Source organism: Danio rerio, chromosome 20, assembly GCF_049306965.1.
Source record: "Danio rerio strain Tuebingen ecotype United States chromosome 20, GRCz12tu, whole genome shotgun sequence".
NCBI lineage: Eukaryota > Metazoa > Chordata > Actinopteri > Cypriniformes > Danionidae > Danio > Danio rerio.
In genome coordinates this window covers 56,804,994-56,827,174 of record NC_133195.1, presented here as the reverse complement: position 1 = coordinate 56,827,174, position 22,181 = coordinate 56,804,994, and the positions used below count along the sequence as shown (strand labels likewise).

The 22,181-nt window shown below is 39.7% G+C and overlaps 1 protein-coding gene across 2 annotated transcripts in view; it reads left to right on the top strand.

The window, feature by feature from the left end:
• wasf1 (WASP family member 1) overlaps positions 1-22,181 on the top strand; it is a 79,022-nt gene that overhangs the window by 29,289 nt on the left and 27,552 nt on the right. For both annotated transcript variants that reach the window (XM_073933798.1, XM_073933797.1), the window contains exons 2-3: positions 15,868-16,021; positions 18,496-18,630. In XM_073933798.1, the coding sequence (XP_073789899.1) occupies positions 15,889-16,021; positions 18,496-18,630 (268 nt within the window). In that variant the 5' untranslated portion in view covers positions 15,868-15,888. The remainder of the gene's footprint in view (positions 1-15,867; positions 16,022-18,495; positions 18,631-22,181) is intronic.

The window sequence follows — 22,181 nt, the reverse complement described above, 5'->3', positions numbered from 1 at the left end:
GATTGAGGGTGTTACTGTATTTTACATTTGTCTGTATATTTGCGAATAGGAGATATTTAATAGTAGATATTCAGTCCGCCCAGTTTAAGGCAGAAGCTGGTGTTTTGCAATCTCCCTGTTGACCTGTGGTGCTCTTTGAATCTGTGTATGTTTAAAAATAAATAAATAAATTAATTAATTAATAAATAAATAAATAAATAAACAAATAAATAAATAAATAAATTAATTAATTAATTAATTAATTAATAAAAATTTATATATAGAAATTTATATATGATATAAAATATAATATATATATATATATATATATATATATATATATATATATATATATATATATATATATGCATTATTTTCTATTATCAGCATTTTGTAAAAAATAAATTTTTATTTACATTTAATTATATATATATCAGCATTATCAGCATTTTATAAATATATATATATATATATATATATATATATATATATATATATATATATATATGCATTATTTTCTATTATCAGCATTTTATAAAAAAATAAAATTTTATTTACATTTAATTATATATATATCAGCATTATCAGCATTTTATAAATATATATATATATATATATATATATATATATATATATATATATATATATATATATATATATATATATATATATATATATATATATATATATATATATATGCATTATTTTCTATTATCAGCATTTTATAAAAAAATAAAATTTTATTTACATTTAATTATATATATATCAGCATTATCAGCATTTTATAAATATATATATATATATATATATATATATATATATATATATATATATATATATATATATATATATATATATATATATATATGCATTATTTTCTATTATCAGCATTTTATAAAAAAAATATAATTTTATTTACATTTAATTATATATATATATATATATATATATATATATATATATATATATATATATATATATATATATATATATATATATATATTTATATTTATAAAATGCTGATAATAGAAAATAATGGAAGGCACAGCAAATGTATATAAATATATTTATGTTAATAACTAAAGATTTAAATGGGCATTTCATACAAACATTTTATTTATTATTAATCAGAGAAAGAAGTGGGCCCCGCAGTGAAAAAGGTTGAGAACCCCTGCATTAAAAGATTGAACCTAACGGGGGTCACACACCAGATGCGCTGCTCGGGGACGTGCCAGCCACGCAGCGCCATGAATTTCAGAATTCTAAGCATAGTTTTCTATTAGGGTACACACACCGGCGCCTCAAGTCGGCGGCTGTCCGGGGCGCCCAGCCATGACTCAGGACACTGTTCATATTTCTGCCGCGCCACAGAGCGCCATCTCAACAGTTAATATATAGAAATAACATTCGAATGTGCGCGTCTAGTGTGCGATACTTTTAACTGTCATGTGCATGCCCTGTCGTGGCGCTGGGAGGCGCATCCGGTGTGTGACGCTCTTTACACTATAAACTGATCAGCTATTTGTTTACGTTTGTAATATTTTGAATTGTTTTTAAAACAAAAACCACCTTGTGTATTTTTAAAACTCTGAATCTGCATCTCATTGTTCTCCAGAGGTCACATTTTCAGCTGCGTCCGCAAAACATTCAGAGCCTTTATGACTGAAATGAAAGTTTTTCTGCTGAAGCAACCAGGGGTGCTGGAATATAATTGGCTGAACTGGCAGTGGGTGGAGTTACAGAACAAAATAAAGACCGCCGTTCTGCCACGTAACTCACATTATCAAGGCAGAATATCTGACGACGTCAGCGTTCTACTCAAGATTGTTCATGCTTATATCTCCACACGTATTATGATCTCTTCATGCTTTAGAAGAGTCAAACACTTACATACATTTAAATCACCGGGTTTGTTGAAGTGTGAGCTCGGCGTTTTTCCTGGCTGTAGTCGAGCTTGTGGAAGTAAAGTTGTGCTTCCAGATGTGTCCAGTCTCTGGAGGACAGCGGATCTCCAACATCCCGTTCTCTGTCAAGCTTCCGTCTATATTTAAACTGACGGGGGATCTGGCGGCGCGCGGTGTGAAAACACTCCAGCTCAGGGCTGTCAGTGATCGCTGCTGCTCTCAGAGCTGTCTTATCATCGCCTGACGCTCTCGTCTTTTAAATTATCCATGTGTTACAGTGATTAAAACGCTGTGTTTTATAGAAATCTGATGCTGCATACTCAGACTGCTTTCTCAAACTGTGCATCTTTTTTTGTGTGAAGTAGAAGTACTTTTGAGTAGGGCTGCACAACACATGGTTTCAGCATTAACATCACAATGTGTGTGTCTGCAATAGTCACATCGCAGGATGTGCAATGCTGAGTTGCGATTGTAAGTTGATCTGCACAACAATTGAGAATAGCTGAGATTTGTGAGATTTGTTTATAACTATAACAGGGTCGATCTTTATCATTTGCATGTGTTGTAAAGGCTTTTCAAGAGAGTTTAAAACATTCCGACTCAAAACATCTGTAACTTTAATGAAGAATAAAAACTGAATTATTAATACAATGATGACTATTGTCATGATCACCAGCGATCAAACCACCAGAGGTTGCTGGTAAACACTCACACACACACACACAGGACTACAAATCTGCTCATTAATGGACTACATATTCAGTCATGCCACACACACACACACACACCTGCTCTAAGTCTCCACTGATTAGACTCCCACAGCTGATCCTGCTTCTAGTCTGATTACAGCACTATATAAACAGCACAGAAACACTCACTGTTGCTGACTCTTGTTTACTGTTAAGTGACATTGAAACGCGGTCTCCTAGTCTTGTTTTCCCGTGTGTTGATCTTAGCCTTATTTATCCAGTTCTTCTGTTTAGCCGCCTGCCTTCTGACCTCTCGCCTGTTATATTCGACTACGATTCTGGATTTGCCTTTATACATCTGATTGCACCTGTGTTGACCACTGCTCTCCTGACAATTCTAATAAACCTGCACGTGGACCCAAACTCCAGTTGTTTGTGTCATACCCCGAGGTTACAACTATACATTTACATTTCTGTACCTGAATTGAGCTGCTTGACTCTTCAGAAATGATAAAGCACTGTCTATTTGTCTATTTTCTTTGCTCTGTTGTAATTATTCTTGCTTGCAATTAGGGATGCACCGATATTGTTTTATTGTGAACCGATCTATTCCTGATACCAGGGCTGGAGTGGGACTCTTTTTCAGCCCTGGAGTTTCAAGCCTCAGACCGGCCCACCTCAGTTCACCACTGACTATATTAAAATAAGGTCATTTCCAATTCAGTTTCTAATTACACTATCACATGTTTTTTTGAGAAAACAGCACTTTTAGAACTTCAAATGTTCAACAACCCTTACAGTATTATGTCTTAACAATAAAAATAAAAAAAATAAAAAATTGTTACTCAGACGAGGACCGAACCCAGGTTGGCCGCGTCATAATCTAACGTACTAACCACTGTACCACAACGGCTGCACGGAGAATGGCGACTTATCTGGTTATATCATCATTAACTTGCATCCTGCTCACGAGGCTACGTGAAAATAGATAAAAAGAGCAGAGCTGCGGTAAAATAATGAATAAGAAGGCTGTGGTCAAGTAAATAAATAAATAATTTTTAAAAAGTGTGACTGCTGAGAGCAACCGATTCTGGAACTAGGGACACCGGCCCTCACGGCCAAAAAACAGACCGGCCCACCGGGAATTCTCCCGGTCCTCCCGATTAGCCAATCCGGGCCTGCCTGATACCAAAATTCGTACTGTATCGACTGATACAGATCCATACTGTGCCTTGCTTTTTAAAGCATAACACAGTTTCTATAGTTCTGGTGTAAACTCAAATAATATATCTTCTTTAGTGAAAATTACACACCTACAGGCCTACTGTATGTAACAGACACACAATCTAACTAAAACCATGTTCAACATGCTTGCTGTACACTCGGCTACATTATTTGAGCATTCATTATGACATTGATCTGATGTGCTCCAGCTTGTTTCCTTTTTTATATTAAGATTTTATTTTTTTGAAATCAGTAATAGGCTACCACTATTGACACTAATCGTAGGTAAAAGGCAGCATGATCATTCGTTCATTTTCTTGTCGGCTTAGTCCCTTTATTAATCCGGGGTCGCCACAGCGGAATGAACCGCCAACTTATCCAGCAAGTTTTTACACAGCGGATGCCCTTCCAGCAGCAACCCATCTCTGGGAAACATCTACACACACACACTCATACACTACACACAATTTAGCCTACCCAATTCACCTGTACCGCATCTCTTTGGACTGTGGGGGAAACCGGAGCACCCGGAGGAAACCCACGCGAACGCAGGGAGGACATGCAAACTCCACAAAGAAACGCCAACTGATCCGAGGATCGAACCAACGACTCAGTGATCTTCTTGCTGTGAGGCGACAGTACTACCTACTGTGCCACTGCTTCGCCCCCGTCAGTTTCACTTTTATTAATTTAATCAACTACTTTGACCACAATGAGTCAGGCTTTACAAACTATTCACAGCACTGAAACTATTCCCCTCGAAGGAATAAACTCAGTCGGAAGGATGAGAGAATAATTTTATGGAGCGACGAATGTCACGTCTGCGCAGCTGGTGCATGAATGAAGCGCTTGATCCTGATGTAGAGATCTGCGTGGGACGAAATTTTGAATCCCGCTCCCGCCCGCACCCGCCAGGTTTTAGCCCGAACCCGATCGCTCCCGCTTATATTAAGCACTTGTTGTCCCGCTGCCCGGCCCGCCCCGTTTTCTACCCGCCGCGCCCGATCCCGCTTAAGAGCGGGGGGAGAACAAAACCGAAAACCACCCAGCTATACAGTACAGACAGCCTATAACAAGCTGTCCGTATAAACACACACACACAGCACCAAGCACACACACACACAGACAAAGCTCTCTCTCTCTCATTCGCACGTGTGCACACATACACACACACACACAGCAACAAACAAGCTAAACAAAGCATCGCGCAATTTCATTTACACACACACATACGCATGCTCACTCGGGAGTCAGGAACGATATTGCTAGACGGCCCGCTCCCGTCCCAAGCTAAACCCGTTACCGACCGCTCCCGCAATTTATTCAGAAATTTATACCCGCGCCGTAGAAATCTGGTCGGGTCCCGCAGCGCCCGCGGGACAGCCGCGGGATGGCAGACCTCTACCTTGATGCATCGGAGACACATCGCGCAGCCCTCTAGTATGCGGACACTTCCAAAACAGCAGCTCAAAGGGAAGAAATCAGTGCGTTGAGAGGATCTGTCCAATATATTATTGAGTCTTTTCTCATTTAAAGTTTCAGGCAGGCCTACTTTGTGTGTGAAGAGCAGGTAATAACATACCTGTCAACCCTCCCATTTTTCCCGTGATTCTGCCGTATTTTACAGTTCTATCTCGCTATCATCCCGTACATGTATTTTCCTGTATTTCTACCAGATTTTCAGTCTTTCTCTGAACAGTCGAGCCTCCCTTTATGCAGCCGATACCACCGAACCATTAGGGGTCGCCCCTTGCTCTTAAACGCGAGTCTGTTCTGTGCTTTCACTTTGTTTAGGAATGAAAACAAGAAAACATTTATATATATATATATATATATATAAATATTAAAAACGGCGCGATTACATTTCCTTTAGATTACAGGTGCTGTCGCCCATCCTATACAATCCTCAAAACAGTCATATAATGGTGCATGTCTGTCAGCTGACGCGCTCCATAGTGATAAACAGACGCTGTTTCCCAAACGGATTCTGTACACGTGATTTGAAGCGGAAAGAAAGTCTGGCTTTTGGGTGCGTCTTTAAACAAACATACACACATAATTATTAATAATAACATATAAGGATGTCGATGTTGGTGTGTTTTTTCCCAAACACAACTAATTTCATCTTAAATGAGCATAAAAAGTATGGAAAGCAGTCGAATGCTTTCATTATAACATTAAATGTGTGTATTTTTAAAGTGACACCTCTTATTTAATGTAATAAAAAATCTAAATAAATGAGAGACTCATTCGTTGCTCTTTAATCAGAGTGTGTAAGTTATACAGTGGAGAAACGGCTAATGAGGTTGATAGCGTAATTCTGTTTAATTGTAATAGCTTTTCATTTTAATAAGCTGAACTGTTTGCTGTATGTCACACAACTAGGGTTGTAACGGTATGAATTTTTTACGGTATGATAATCGTCTAAAACAATACCACGGTTTGACGGTTTCGCGGTATACGGTATGTTACAAATGTTACAAAATAATAGAACAGTGAAGTAAATTTGACTTTTTCCAAATAATATATTTTCAGTTACTATAAACAACACCACTTACAATGAACAAATAAAAAAATAAGAAAATAATAAATAATGTGTCAAAGTCCAAATAAAGTCCAAATAAACATGGTGCAAATCCTCAGTAAAAAATAGATATAAATATTTACTATACTATAAATAGTTACATAACGAAACTAGATTCAATATGGAACATCCTTAGGTTTTATGTGCCAGCATGGATATGGTTGTCTGTGGATATGGATTTGGATGTGGTTGTCTGCAATGCAGACAAACAGCTGCACCTTCATTTGCGTCTTTTGAAAACAGCAAGAGCAGCAGTTGGTCTTTGCTGTGTCACTGTTTTGTCATGTTTCTGTGCTGCTGTGCATGCAAAAGTACTTAGTATGAGAATTATTTCATGCAAAACTTTTTTTTTTGCGTTTTATTTAGCCGTGCATTAATGTATGCCTATCTCTTATTCCGTGTTGTTCAAAAAGCTCAGTGTTGGTCCACAAACAAAAGCGAAACCTATGCTTATTGGTTGTGATATAGCGAGTTTGAACCAATCTGGGCATGGAGGAGGGACAATGCATCAATGTATCATGTCTGGTTTGTCCGGAGACACAGTGACGAGCGTTTCTTTGTCAAATCAGCGTTGTCAAATTTTGATGACGTAACCGCACTGATTCCGGAGCCTCTGAAAGTCCGCGTGTATAATGTATGTGATACAGCACTGGAAAGCTGAGATTCTCTTCTTTATGCCAATCTTTGAATTGTATGAATCGGATCAGCGGATCAAAAGTTATTAAACATTTAAGAGCAATACTTATTTTTAGCCGCGGACGGCTGTCTCGGTCTTTAAGGGTTAAAACCGTTGATAAGCAATTGTTCATGGTATGATAATCGTGCACGTTCAAATCGAGGTAGACCGTCATACCGGTATATTGTTACAACCCTACACACAACCAGTGATCACTTTCCAGAGATCGCTGGTTCTCAGACGAACTCTCAGGACTACATTTCCGCATTCCCCAGGACTACACATTCATACATGCACTGCTCCCAGACACGCACGCCTGCTCATTCATCTATCCTGATTGCAATCACCGCCAGCTAAACCTTGTCACAGACTGATATCACCCCATTCATAAGCCACTCATTCACGCTTCCAGGTGCCGAGTCTTGTTTTCCCAGTGTGACATGTCTTGTTTCTCCGTGTCTAGACCCTAGCCTTGTATCCTAGTTATCCTGTTTAGCCGCCTGCCTTTCGACCTTTTGCCTGTTTATATCAACTACGATTCTGGACTGTCTATACATACCCGTTTGCACCTGATGACCACTGCTTGCCTGACATTGAATAAACCTGTTGTCCTCTGCCACTCCACCCAGTCGTAACAATGTATTTGCTGCTAATGTACACTATTCATTTTTCTTTTGTTAATACTAATTTTAAAACATATTGCTTACCATTTAACTGTTTATTTACAATAAAACTGCTCCAAATGAACATATTTCCTGCTAGAAGCAGGAAACTCAGGTAGGTCTCGAGAACTCCCCTGCTTGTCGCCGTGTAAGAAGTGTAAATAACGATTATCTTGGGTGATAATTTGGTTTAGATGATTGGCTATGGTGTTTTTGGATGGTGGGAGTAAACCGGGGAACCTGGGGGAAACCCACGTGAACATGGGGAGAACATAGAAACTCCGCACAGAAACAGCCAGATAGGAGGTTGGAGCAATGGTGTTGTTGCTGTGAGTCGACAGTGTCTTCTCCATACATCATCCACATTTGTGTGTGTGTGTGTGTGAGTTTGTCAAAGTGTGTGTTGTGTTTATGTGTGTGTGAGTGTGTCAATGTGTGTTTTTTCTGATCGTAGCAGTGTGTGCGTGCGTGTGTGTGTGTGTGTGTGTGTGTGTGTGTATGAGAGTTTTTGAGTGTGTCAAAGTGTGTGTATTTTGTTGTGTAAGAGCGTGTCAGCATGTGTATGTCTGCATGTGTGTTCTAGTGTGCTCATGTGTGTTTGTACGCATTTCTGTGTGTGCATGTGTGTGTATAGTGCATTGATGTCCAGTGTGGCCTGTACAGAGGGAGATAAGAGCAGTGCACTCTGGGATGTCATCAGTCTCTGCTCCTCATTTATTCATGCAGGTTCAGTCACTCGACACACGAGTGTGAAGGTCACAGCGCACACACACACAAATGTACAAATCGTGTGTAGCGACAGACTCTGAATTACTGTAATGGCAATATCTGATCTTAATTTTCATTCATTTGGGGGTCGTCACAGCAACCAGCATATGTTTTACACAGAGGATGCCCTTTCAGCTGCAAATTATCACTGGGAAACACCCATACACACTCATTCACACTCATACACTGCTTTCAATTTAGTTCAATTCCCCTATAGCGCATGTGTTTGGACTATGGAGGAAACCGGAGCACCTGAAGGAAACCCACACCAACACGGGGAGAACATGCAAACTCCACACAGAAACACCAACTGACCCAGCCGGGACTCGAACCAGTGACCTGAACCTTTGTTAACAAGTTAACGCCCTTTCTGTTTCTACATAAGTAACTATGCTTGTCATTTATCCTACATTTTTATGTCAGATTAAACATTTACAATGCAATGCAATGGCGACATGGTGGCTCAGTGGTTAGCACTGTGGTCTCACAGCAAGAAGGTCACTGGTTCGAGTCCTGGCTGTCCAAACAAACACTGTGTTTGTGTGTGTGTGTGTGTGTGTGTGAAAGAGTGTGTATGGGTGTTTCCCAGTACTGGGTTGTGGATGGAAGGGCATCCCCTGTGTAAAACATACGCTGGATAGGTTGGCGGTTCATTCTTCTGTGGCAAGCCCTGATTAATAAAGAGACTAAGTAAGCAGAAGAAAAATAAATGAGTGAATGAATGAATACAATGCAACAAATTAGCACACAAAAATGCTTGTAAACACACACACACACACACACACACACACACACATTTTTACATACACATAGATACACATACACTGTTGAACACAGAAGAAAATATAAACCTGTAACCATTGACTTCCATAGTATTTGTTTTTCCTATTATGGAAGTCAATGGTTACAGGTTTATATTTTCTTCTATTATGGAAGTCAATGGTTACAGGTTTATATTTTCTTCTATTATGGAAGTCAATGGTTACAGGTTTATATTTTCTTCTATTATGGAAGTCAATGGTTACAGGTTTATATTTTCTTCTATTATGGAAGTCAATAGTTACAGGTTTATATTTTCTTCTATTATGGAAGTCAATGGTTACAGGTTTATATTTTCTTCTATTATGGAAGTCAATGGTTACAGGTTTATATTTTCTTCTATTATGGAAGTCAATGGTTACAGGTTTATATTTTCTTCTATTATGGAAGTCAATGGTTACAGGTTTATATTTTCTTCTATTATGGAAGTCAATGGTTACAGGTTTATATTTTCTTCTATTATGGAAGTCAATGGTTACAGGTTTATATTTTCTTCTATTATGGAAGTCAATGGTTACAGGTTTATATTTTCTTCTATTATGGAAGTCAATGGTTACAGGTTTATATTTTCTTCTATTATGGAAGTCAATGGTTACAGGTTTATATTTTCTTCTATTATGGAAGTCAATGGTTACAGGTTTATATTTTCTTCTATTATGGAAGTCAATAGTTACAGGTTTATATTTTCTTCTATTATGGAAGTCAATAGTTACAGGTTTATATTTTCTTCTATTATGGAAGTCAATGGTTACAGGTTTATATTTTCTTCTATTATGGAAGTCAATGGTTACAGGTTTATATTTTCTTCTATAATGGAAGTCAATAGTTACAGGTTTATATTTTCTTCTATTATGGAAGTCAATGGTTACAGGTTTCTAACATTCTTCAAAATATCTTCTTTTTTTGTTCAACATTTTAAAGAAACTAATAAAGTTTTTTAACCACTTGAGGTATAGTTAATACTGAGTACATCTTTTGTCCCAATTTTGGGGTGGACTGACCCTTTAACAGGTCTTTGTAGCAGTTGTTGTGACGTCTGCGTCTTTAAGAAACGCTGAAAACACTCCAGTTTTATATTTTGTGAAGCTAAAAACTCTGCAGTATCACATTCTGTGGAGCTGAAAGTGTTCCAGTGTCCTCATGTGTGGGTGTCAGTGTGATTTGATTTGCGCTAAACCAACACCGCTGCTTTGCATAAAGACGGAGGCCAATCACAGTAAGCGGAGCCCTTCTGCGGCAGCCAGTCAGAGAGCGGCCAGCTCAGCTTGAGCCAATCAGAGCGCAGGAGGCCTGCAGATGTGATCGGCCCAACAGCTGCTTTCCATTAGAGTCTCCTGAGATTCTCAGATGGAAACAAAAGAGCCAGACGAGCTTTTCTGGAGCACACACACACGCACACACTGCTCTGATCTAGTCTATGGCAGCGGTGTGTTCAGCAGTGCTTCTGCTATATACAGATTGTGCTGCGGTCATCATTTTCACTCTTTGTGTAAATGCATGAGTTGATTTGATATGTGCATTAAATGCAGCATTCATCACCCTGGATAACTGCCAGATGTAAATGCACTGGATGGCAGACTGTATCCCAGAATGCAATGCACTTCAGTGTTCAGAGTTTAATGTGTGTGATGGAGGAAGCAGGCGTGAGATCTGCCACAAATACTCTTTTTTGACCCAACGTTCAGCTTGACAGAACATGAGACGACCTCTGCAAAAGGCATTTCTGAGATCATTTAAATAAGCATTCTCGCAAACTGAAGTATAATATTTTACTAATATTATTAATGTACTTGCCGGCCACTTTATTAGGTACACCTGTCCAACTGCTCAATAATGCAGATTTCTAATCAGTCAATCACATGGCAGCAACTCAATGCATTTAGGCATGTAGACATGGTCAGGAGGATCTGCTGCAGTTCAAACTGAGCATCAGAATGGGGAAGAAAAGGGATTTAAAAGACTTTAAACGTGGCATGGTTGTTGCTGCCAGACGGGCTGCTCTGAGTATTTCAGAAACTGCTGATCTACTGGGATTTTCACGCACAACCATCTCTAGGGTTTACAGAGAATGGTCCAACAAAGAGGAAATATCCAGTGAGCGGCAGTTCTGTGGGCGCAAATGCCTTGTTGATTCCAGAGGAGAGTGGCCAGACTGGCTCCAGCTGATAGAAAGGCAACAGTAACTCAAATAAGCACTCGCTACAACCGAGCTCTGCAGAAGAGCATCTCTGAACACACAACACGTCCAACCTTGAGGTGGATGGACTACAGCAGCAGAAGAGCACACCGGGTGCCGCTCCTGTCAGCTAAGAACAGGAAACTGAGGCTACAATTCACACAGACTCACCAAAACTGCACAATAGAAGATTGGAGAAACGTTGCCTGCTTTGATGAGTCTCCATTTCTGCTGACACATTCGGATGCTCGGGTCAGAATTTGGCCTCAACATCATGAAAGCATGGATCATCCTGCCTTGTATCAGCGGTTCAGGCTGGTGGTGGTGGTGTAATGGTGTGGGGGAGATTTTCTTTGGGTTCATTAGTACCAGTTGAGCATCAACGCCACAGCCTACCTGAGTATTGCTGCTGACCATGTCCATCCCTTTATGAGCACAGTGTCTCCATCTTCTGATGGCTACTTCCAGCAGGATAACGCAGCATGTCATAAAGCTCAATCATCTCAGACTGGTTTCTTGAACATGACAATGAGTTCACTGTACTCAAATGGCCTCCACAGTCCCCAGAGCTCAATCCAATAGAGCAAATTTGCGATGTGGTGAAACGGGAGATTGGCATCATGGATGAATCCATGCCACAATTGATTAAGGTAGTTCTGAAGGCAAAAGGGGTCCAACCTGGTACTAGTAGGGTGTACCTATTAAAGTGGCCAGGCAGTGTATATGTAATGTATATAATTTATAATATAATATTAATTAAATTTATAGTAAAAAAAAAGATACAAAATAATAGTAATATGGTGCTTTTTAAAAAAAATCATATTTTACTCTATGATATATGTTTATATTAAGACAATGACGAGGTTAATATTAATCTAATAAATATATTATGCCAAAATCACAAAATATTATCTAAGGTAAATCTAATATAATCTTATAAATGTATCTGTGTCAGTTTATATGTGTGTTTATGAGTGTGTGCTTGTGTGTGTTTTTCTTGAGGAAAAGAGTAGGCTGTGTTAGTGGACACAGTGAAGCTTATATGTCTGTTCACACACGATGAACAGTGATGTTGTTGTGAATGAATGAATGTAGAAGTGTGTGTGTTAATGTGATTATTTCTGCTTGAGCGCATCCAGCAGCTGCACAACACTGATCCTCACAGCTGCACGTCTGTCTTTCTGTCTCGCTTTCACACATACTGTACAGACTTTTCTGGAAAACTACCGGTAAATTACCATGAAGAGCTCATGTGTGAAAATGACTTCAGGCAGTTTTTTTCCGTAATGAGAAAGTGTAACAAGAGTGATGGGGTCAAAAGGTCACACGAGGTCACACAGGGGTCAAAATTAGAACTCTGTAGCCATGTAATGTATTATATTTGAATTTGAATGTACTTCCCAACTGTCAAAATGAGTTCCGCCAATGTTCCGGAATGAGAAATTGCAACATTGTAACAAATCGTAGCATCAGCAGTAAATTGCTGTAATTTTGCTGTGTGTGAATTTAACGGTGAAGTAGTTCTGTAATTTTACAGCAATTTACCAGTTTTACTGTGTGATCATTTGTTTCTGTGATATCAGACGTGTCTCTCTCTGCGTTTCTCAGGTGTTTTTATGCTGGTGAGCGTTCAGGATTCTGCTTAAATTGAAATGAAAAAAAATTAAATATAAAAAATAAAGCTTATTGCGAACATAAATAAATTCAATAATCATTCATTTTCTTGTCGGCTTAGTCCCTTTATTAATCCGGGGTCGCCACAGCGGAATGAACTGCCAACTTATCCAGCAAGTTTTTACGCAGCGGATGCCCTTCCAGCCGCAACCCATCTCTGGGAAACATCCACACACACACACTCATACACTACAGACAATTTAGCCTACCCAATTCAACTGTACTGCATGTCTTTGGACTGTGGGGGAAACCGGAGCACCCGGAGGAAACCCACGCGAAGGCAGGGAGAACATGCAAACTCCACACAGAAACGCCAACTGAGCCGAGGCTCAAACCAGTGACCTTCTTGCTGTGAGGCAACAGCACTACCTACTGCGCCACTGCCTCGCCAATTCAATAATCATATAAAATGAATACTACAGCAGACCTAAACTGGCATGAAAATGATTGAACATCAAAACCATGAATAAATAATATTTTCATTAAGTACCCTCTGATATGAAGTGTTATTTTAACAATACAGATGTCTCAGTCACACTTTAGCGGTTAAATATCAGCATTTATATAAGACACTTAAAACATCTCAAAATTGCATATATTTATTAAGTTAAAATAGGTCACAGGGTCACACAGGGTTAAAACGAGAACACTTCGGCTGCGTCTGAAATAGTCTACAACTCAAGCAGGCACTACTCTTAAATTTGAATGTACTAAACAACCCATAGAAAAGTGTGCTCTATGTAGTATGAATGGAATTGGAACATACTACATCCGCTGTTTGTCATGATCACATGACCTACCCGCATCGCTTCACTCCCATTCATGAATAGACGTAGCGCCCATTGGATGCGCACTACAGAGTCGCCCCAAAAGTAGTTGGTCATCCGGGGGTACTTCTTGCATACTGTTTTTACACATTCTATGAATTCAGACATACTACTCAGCTCATATACTGTTCTGCAGGGTAATTGGTAAACAGATGAATGGTTGTGGCAGGCAGCAAAACAAACATAAGCATATGAAAACAACGGTCAAAACACAGCTAGACAATACAGGAAATGCTTTGTAATGCTCACTACTGAGAAAACAAGACACATGGATGTGTGTGAGTGGTGTGTATAGACCTTTTTCTTGGAACGCAAAATTACCCATTATGCTTTGCGTGTATGCGCAAGGAGAATGCGAAGAACTTCCGGTCGGCAGCTGATGCGTGTAAACAGTCACATTTGGACAGCTTTGAAACAAAGTTTTAATCTATTTTACCTGCTTTTATCCTCTTTGAACTAATACTGTTGTCCATCAGCAGCATCTCCTGGACTGATCATTTACAGAAATGCGATCTAATAGGATGGAAAACAGCTGCTGTGAGGCGTTTCCCCCTCGTCAGACGGCATCTTCTGCAGTTTAGATGAAGCCTCGTCATCGCTAAAGTCAACATTTTCTCTTTATTTCACATATATAACCAGCCCAAACTAATGTAGTTCAGCATAATGTTTGACACACACACGTAGCCTGTACTGTGCCACTGACACACTGATTTAATAACTGTGACAAAGTGGAAATAAAGGCTAGTGTCATTTCCAAATGACAGAAAAACACAAACCGTGGTGAAAACAACACACGAAATAAAACACAAACGGCTCGCGACTAGAATGAACAGCAAATCAGCAGCAGAGGATCAATAACAGACTTTTATTGCTCATTTGTGTAAATTGCACGACTTTCATACCTGTTAAGCTTCATGCCAGTACTCTGGTTTGCTCTCTCTCTCTCTCTCTCTCTCTCTCTCTCTCTCTCTCTGTGTGTGTGTGTTAAAGAGCCGCTGAGCTAGCAGCTGACAGGCCGGGATCGCACACACACTGTATTTCTGACAGCAGACACGTGAACTAGGAGAACGTTTTTCTCGTATTTCTGACGGACTTGAACCACATGTGACAGATTATAACGGCTTTAACAGACACATCTCTAAGTTGTGTGTCACAAAAACACTCTGTTATCCATTAAAAACGTTATTGAAACCCATTTTCGGAGCGCAAGTTACCAGTTGTACACGCTGTAAACGGAAGTTTTTAGCATTCTACCAAAAGACGCTGGTCGCTATGGCGCCCTCCATGCAGCAGCCATGAAAAAGGTCTATATAGTCCAAGTAGTTAGTCCTGATAAGCTTTAGCTGTGTGTAATCAGGAGGTGAATGAAAACAGGTGTGTGACTGAAGGGCATGATGGGATTTGTAGTTCGGTAGAATGACAGGGAGTGTTCTCCAGCAGCCTGCAAGCGCAACACTACTGGTGACCATAACAGCACTATATAAGGTGGAAATATTCGATTTCCGATGCAGCCTGTAGCTGCGTAATGTACTGTATTTGAATTTGAATGTACTTCCTAACTGTCAAAATGAGTTCCGACAATGTTCCGTAATGAGAAATTGCAACATTGTAACAAATCGTAACGTCAGCAGTGAAGGAATTCTGCCGTGTGTGTGTGTGTGTGTGTGAACTGCGCATGTGGTTGTTTTGGTTGTTGTGGTAAGCATTATGTCTTTGCTTATATATTATTAAAAGCTGTTTCATCACTCTCTCGATTGCCCAAGAAAAAAAAGTGCCTCCCTAGAGAGAGAAATAATGATGAAGATTTTCATTTACCTGTAAAGCTGTTCTGTGATTCGATTGGGTGATGGTTGTCTCATCTGCCGTATCTCTCTGTGTTTGTCAGGTGTGTGCGTCAGCGTTCAGGATGCCGCTGGTCAAGCGCAGTATTGAGCCTCGTCATCTGTGCCACACGGCTCTTCCTCACAGCATTAAGAATGAACTGGAGTGTGTGACCAACATCTCTCTGGCCAACGTCATCCGGCAGCTCAGCAGCCTCAGTGAGACACTCACGTTAAAACTTCTTTTCTGAACGTCAGCATTTCTGAAAACACAGTATTCTTAGTCAAACATAACAATATGGATCTTATTAGATTACTAGCATTCATATCTGACTTTAAAAACTCTTTAAACATCTCAAAATTACATAGAATTCTTGTCAAATATAAAGAGTGTTTTTTTCTTTTAATTAGTTTATAATTTCAGCATTCATTTATTTTCGTTTCGGCTTAGTCCCTTTATTTATTAGGGGTCGCCACAGCAGAATGAACCGCCAACTAATCCAGCATATGTTTTACGCAGCGGATGCCCTTCCAGCAACAACCCAACACTGGGAAACACCCATACGCACTCATTCACACACATACGCTATGGCTAATTTAGCTTACCCAATTCCCCTATAGCGCATGTGTTTGGACTGTGGGGGAAACCGGAGCACCCAGAGGAAACCCACGCCAACACGGGGAGAACATGCAAACTCCACACAGAAATGACCACTGACCTAGCCGAGACTCGAACCAGTAACCTTCTTGCTGTGAGGCCACAGTGCTAACCATTTGGACACCATGTTTTTTATTATAATACTTGTAAAATTTACCATAAAACATAATTAAATAAATAAATACAAATAAATTATATATATATATATTAATCTGGATTCCTTGAGGGCTGCAGCTCTGCACAGTTTTGTTCCAACCCTCATCAAATACAGCTGATCAAACTAATCAAGGTGTTTAAGACCACTAGAGACTGCTAAGTAGGTGTGAGTTGGAGGTGGTGTGTGAGCTGAACTAAACAGAGCTGTGGGTCTCCAGGAATTGAGTGTGGGACCACTGATATCTATCTTTATATACATCTATGAGCAATACCACACGTGTAGCAGTGCAATATGGCTGTATATCAGCACTGGTGGGAGGCGTGCGTTGGCACGAGGCCACAGGCCAAGTTCTTTAGTGTCCCATCAGTGCTGATATACAGCCATATGGCACTGCTACTTGTGTGATATTGAGCTTATACAGCAGTTTGACGGCACAATCATGTATATAAAAAAGAAAATCAAACACAGAGAGTCTAAAAAACCCTTTTGTAAGAGGAACTACTTTCTTCCGCCATTCATTCACATCTGCAGCTGACGTCAAAACAGCAGAAACTGCTGCTCATTCACCAACCTCACTGTAGAGCGAGTGTTTGACTGATTCTCTAGCGTAATGTCTACAATGATGACAAAACTGCTGATTTTGCTCACATTTTAAGATTTTAAGGCTGAACGAGACATGAAATGAAGAGCTGTCTCACAGAAATGTTTAAGTATTTTAAAATAGGCGCTATCCTTATAAATAAACTGCTTAGTTGCAATCTAAACAGCTAAATTCTCGACTAAAAAGCATCAAAAGTGCATTATGTTGTCCAACAGCTGCAATATTTGTCAAACTGTAGTCCTCTGCTTGTCGCTGTATGTGGGCGGAGTAATACACAAGGGTGAGTGCTGTTACTGGCAGAATATCGCACGGCTATCAGCCAATCAGATTCAAGAACCAGACAGAACTTATGTGTGTGTGTGTGTGTGTGTGTGTGTGTGTGTGTGTGTGTGTGTGTGTGTGTGTGTGTGTGTGTGTGTGTGTGTGTGTGTGTGTGTATATATATATATATACAGTTGAAGTCAGAATTATTAGCCCCCCTAAATTATTAGCGCCCCTGTTTATTTTTTTCCCCAATTTCTGTTTAATGGAGGGAAGATTGTTTCTGCACATTTCTAATCATAATAGTTTAAAAAACCTATTTCTAATAACTGATTTATTTTCTCTTTGTCATGATGACAGTAAATAATATTTTACTAGATATTTTTCAAGACACTTCTATACAGCTTAAAGTGACATTTAAAGGCTTCACTAGGGTAATTAGGTTAACTAGGCAGGTTAGGGTAATTAGGCAAGTTATTGCATAATGATGGTTTGTTCTGTAGATTGTCGAAAAAAATTGCTTAAATGGGCTAATAATTTTGTCCCAAAAATGGTTTTTAAAAAATTAATAACTGCTTTTATTCTTGCTGAAATAAAACAAATGAGACTTTCTCCAGAAGAAAAAATATTATCAGACATACTGTAAAAATTTCCTTGCTCTGTTAAACATCATTTTGGAAATATTTAAAAAAGAAAAAAATTAAATGGGGCAAATAATTCTGACTACAACTGTATGTATATTTGTATTACATTGACTGTAATTCCATTCAATAAATAAAAATATATATAAATAAATAATTTATTACATAAAATTAATAAATAAAATACAAAATAAATCATAAGAATAATGATTGTATTACAGTACACATATAATAAATTAAGTTTAAAATAATAATAAAAAATAATCATTGCGTAAACTGTAATCACATCCAATATAATGCTCATTTATATCTAGAAGTGTGTGTGTGTGTGTGTGTGTGTGCTGATTTTCTGCTGGTTTGTGTGTGTGTGTCCAGGTAAATATGCGGAGGATTTGTTCGGTGAGCTCTTTAATGAAGCTCATTCGTTCTCGTTTCGAGTGAATTCACTGCAGGAGCGAGTCGACCGTCTGTCAGTCAGCGTCACTCAACTAGACCCCAAAGAGGAGGAGCGTGAGTACACACACACACACACACACACACACACACACACACACACACACATACTGTACAAAAGCATACACACTGACACACACACACTGTCTCTCTCAAACACACAAAAACAGACACACACACACACACACACACACACACACACACACACACACACACACACACACACACACACACACACACACACAGATATACTCTTACATGCAGACACACTGACACACACACACTGTCTTTCTCAAACACACAAAAACAGACACACACACACACACATACACACACACACACACACACACACACACACAGATATACTCTTACATGCAGACACACTGACACACACACACACACACACACACATATACTGTACAAAATCATACACACTGACACATACACACTGTCTCTCTCAAACACACACAAACAGACACACACACCCAGACACACAGGTATACTCTTACAAGCAGACACACTGACACACACACACACGTACACGCACACACACACAGAAATACTCTTACAAGCAGACACACTCACACACACACACACACACACACACACACACACACACAAGCACACACAAACACATATACTGTACAAAAGCATACACACTGACACACACTCACACTATCTCTCTCAAACACACAAAAACAGACACACACAAACACACACACACACAGATATACTCTTACAAGCACACACACTGACACACACAGATATACTCTTACAAGCAGACACACTGACACACACACACACACACACACACAGATATACTCTTACAAGCACACACACTGACACACACACACACACACACAGATATACTCTTACAAGCAGACACACTGCCACACACACACACACACACACAGATATACTCTTACAAGCAGACACACTGACACACACACACACACACACACAGATATACTCTTACAAGCACACACACTGACACACACACACACACACACAGATATACTCTTACAAGCAGACACACTGACACACACACACACACACTGACACACACACAAACACACACACACACACACACATATACTGTACACAAGCAGACACACTGACAAACACACACACAGATATACTCTTACAAGCACACACACTGACACACACACACACACACACACACACACAGATATACTCTTACAAGCAGACACACTGACACACACACACACACACACACACAGATATACTCTTACAAGCAGACACACTGACACACACACACACACACACACACACACAGCTATACTCTTACAAGCAGACTCACTGACACACACACACACACACACAGCTATACTCTTACAAGCAGACTCACTGACACACACACACACACTGACACACACACATATACTGTACACAAGCAGACACATCGACACTCTCTCTCTCACTCATACATATATTGGCCAACAGGGCTGGGTTCACACCAAAAGCTGAAGAGGCAAATTTCTCACGTGTGGTGTATTCTGCATGGTTGGAGCGCTGGACAGAAACCCGCCGCTGTTGTCATGTCTGCATTGACCTGTATGCAGAAATTTACTTTCCAGTAACCCGAGCACTTCCGGTGAACCTTAGTTACACATGACAGTAGCACATGACAGTAGTCTTGTGGCCTATCCAAGTTTTAGGAGCAGTAAGTAATAACTGGACTTCTAGTTGATGATCTGGTGACAGAAGTGTCTCATATGAAAGGTAAAGGCCTCTAGATTTTGCTGATTTGAGCTCAATAAAATCTGATCATGTCTTGATGTTGACTGATTTGATGAGGACAGTGCGGTCTGACTCTGCTCAGACTAAAGTCTCATCACTGAACAGAAATAATGTCCAGTATAGAATATAAAGTCCTGCTGCAGTGGAGACAGAATGAATATTGTGTCTGACTCCATCATGAGCTTGGAGGACTGCATCCATACATCTCTGACATGACTCAAATCACTGATTAATAAAGTCATCTGGAATGAAGAAGAAAGCGTTCAGCAGGACTCCCAGAGTTCATCAAGAGTCTTTGTGTTCATCTTCAACAACTCCTCCTTCACCATGCTCAATAATGTTCATGTCTGGTGACTGGGCTGGCCAATCCTGGACCACTCTCTGCTTTCAGGATCTTTGATGTGGAGGCTGAAGTATGAGCAGGAGCGCTATCCTGCTGGAGAATTGTCCCTCTGCTGTGGTTTGTAATGTAATGGGCAGCACAAATGTCTTGATACCTCAGGCTGTTGATGTTGATCATCCACTCTGCAGATCTCTCGCACACCCCCATACTGAATGTAGACCCCAAACCATGATGTCATCTTCACCAAACTTGACTGATTTCAGTGAGAATCTTGGTCCATGCTGGTTCCAGTAGGTCTTCTGCAGTATTGGTGATGATTGATGCAGATCAACAGATGATTCAGCAGAGAAATCCACCTTCAACACTTTTACACATCATCAACTAGAAGAAGTCGAGATTTTATTTGCTGCTCTTACAACTGAGATCCACCACATCACTTCTGTCAGGTAGTGTATGCCGTTACAAAATCAATTTGGTTTCTTTAAAAATCACTGATCTTCACTGCCTGATTGATATAGGATATACAGTGGGTCTCAGGTCTACGTGTGGACTTCTCAGGCTGACTCTCAGGGAGTTCGTGAAGTGTCTGTGGGTAGAAATACTCTTGTCATGAACACAGAGTGGATCTGACAGCAGTAGGACTCAGTAAAGCCTGAGACGGGCCTTTCGCAGGGTAATAACTGTAATAGTGGAGTGAATTACCGGTGTGAGGATCCTGTGAAGCGTGTCAGTGAGGCGAATCAGCCGCAGCGCTCCGTCACTCTGACTCTGCAGCAGATCTGAAGAGAAAGGAGCTGCAGGATCCATCAACATCCACAAGCAGAGAGAAACACTGCGTTCACATTCAGCTTTTCTTTCAAGGAGTTCGATTTGGATTAGATATATTCGAATATTCCTGACAATTTGACTTGAATAAAAGTAATATGTAGCATTATGCTTCATCATATTTGAACAGCAATAATAATGATAGTAACACAGTTTTTCTTGTTTGCTTTGACCTGGTTAAAGAAACTAGGTTCCACTTTATTTTCATTTTCACTTTCCCAGCAGAGCAGAAGACCGGTATTGCAAATGTGTAAACCCTTTCTCATTGGGTTGACACATTTTCCCCACCATTTTTCCAAACAGTTAACACAGATGTCACTCAAGCAGTCCAAACTCCATTGCTTTAGTTATGGTAACCAAACAGAAACCATCTATTCCTAACTATTAGAAACTACCAACATCAATATGAATTCAGTGAAGCACCGGATTGACACTCCTTCACACAAATCTTCAATCAGCAATCAGTCTGCAAACCTTATAAAACGGTGGAAGGTCTGTGTTGTTCTGTGCCAGCATGGCTGGAGGAGGTCAATAGTGGCTATGTCCTTTACTCCTAATAGATTTGACTGTATATTGGTTTACATGTGTTTTCTCTAATATTTACAGTATTTTATTACTTTTGTCTGTTTTTACAGTATTTCAGTTTTCAGACACAGTTTAAAAATTGTCATGAATTCAG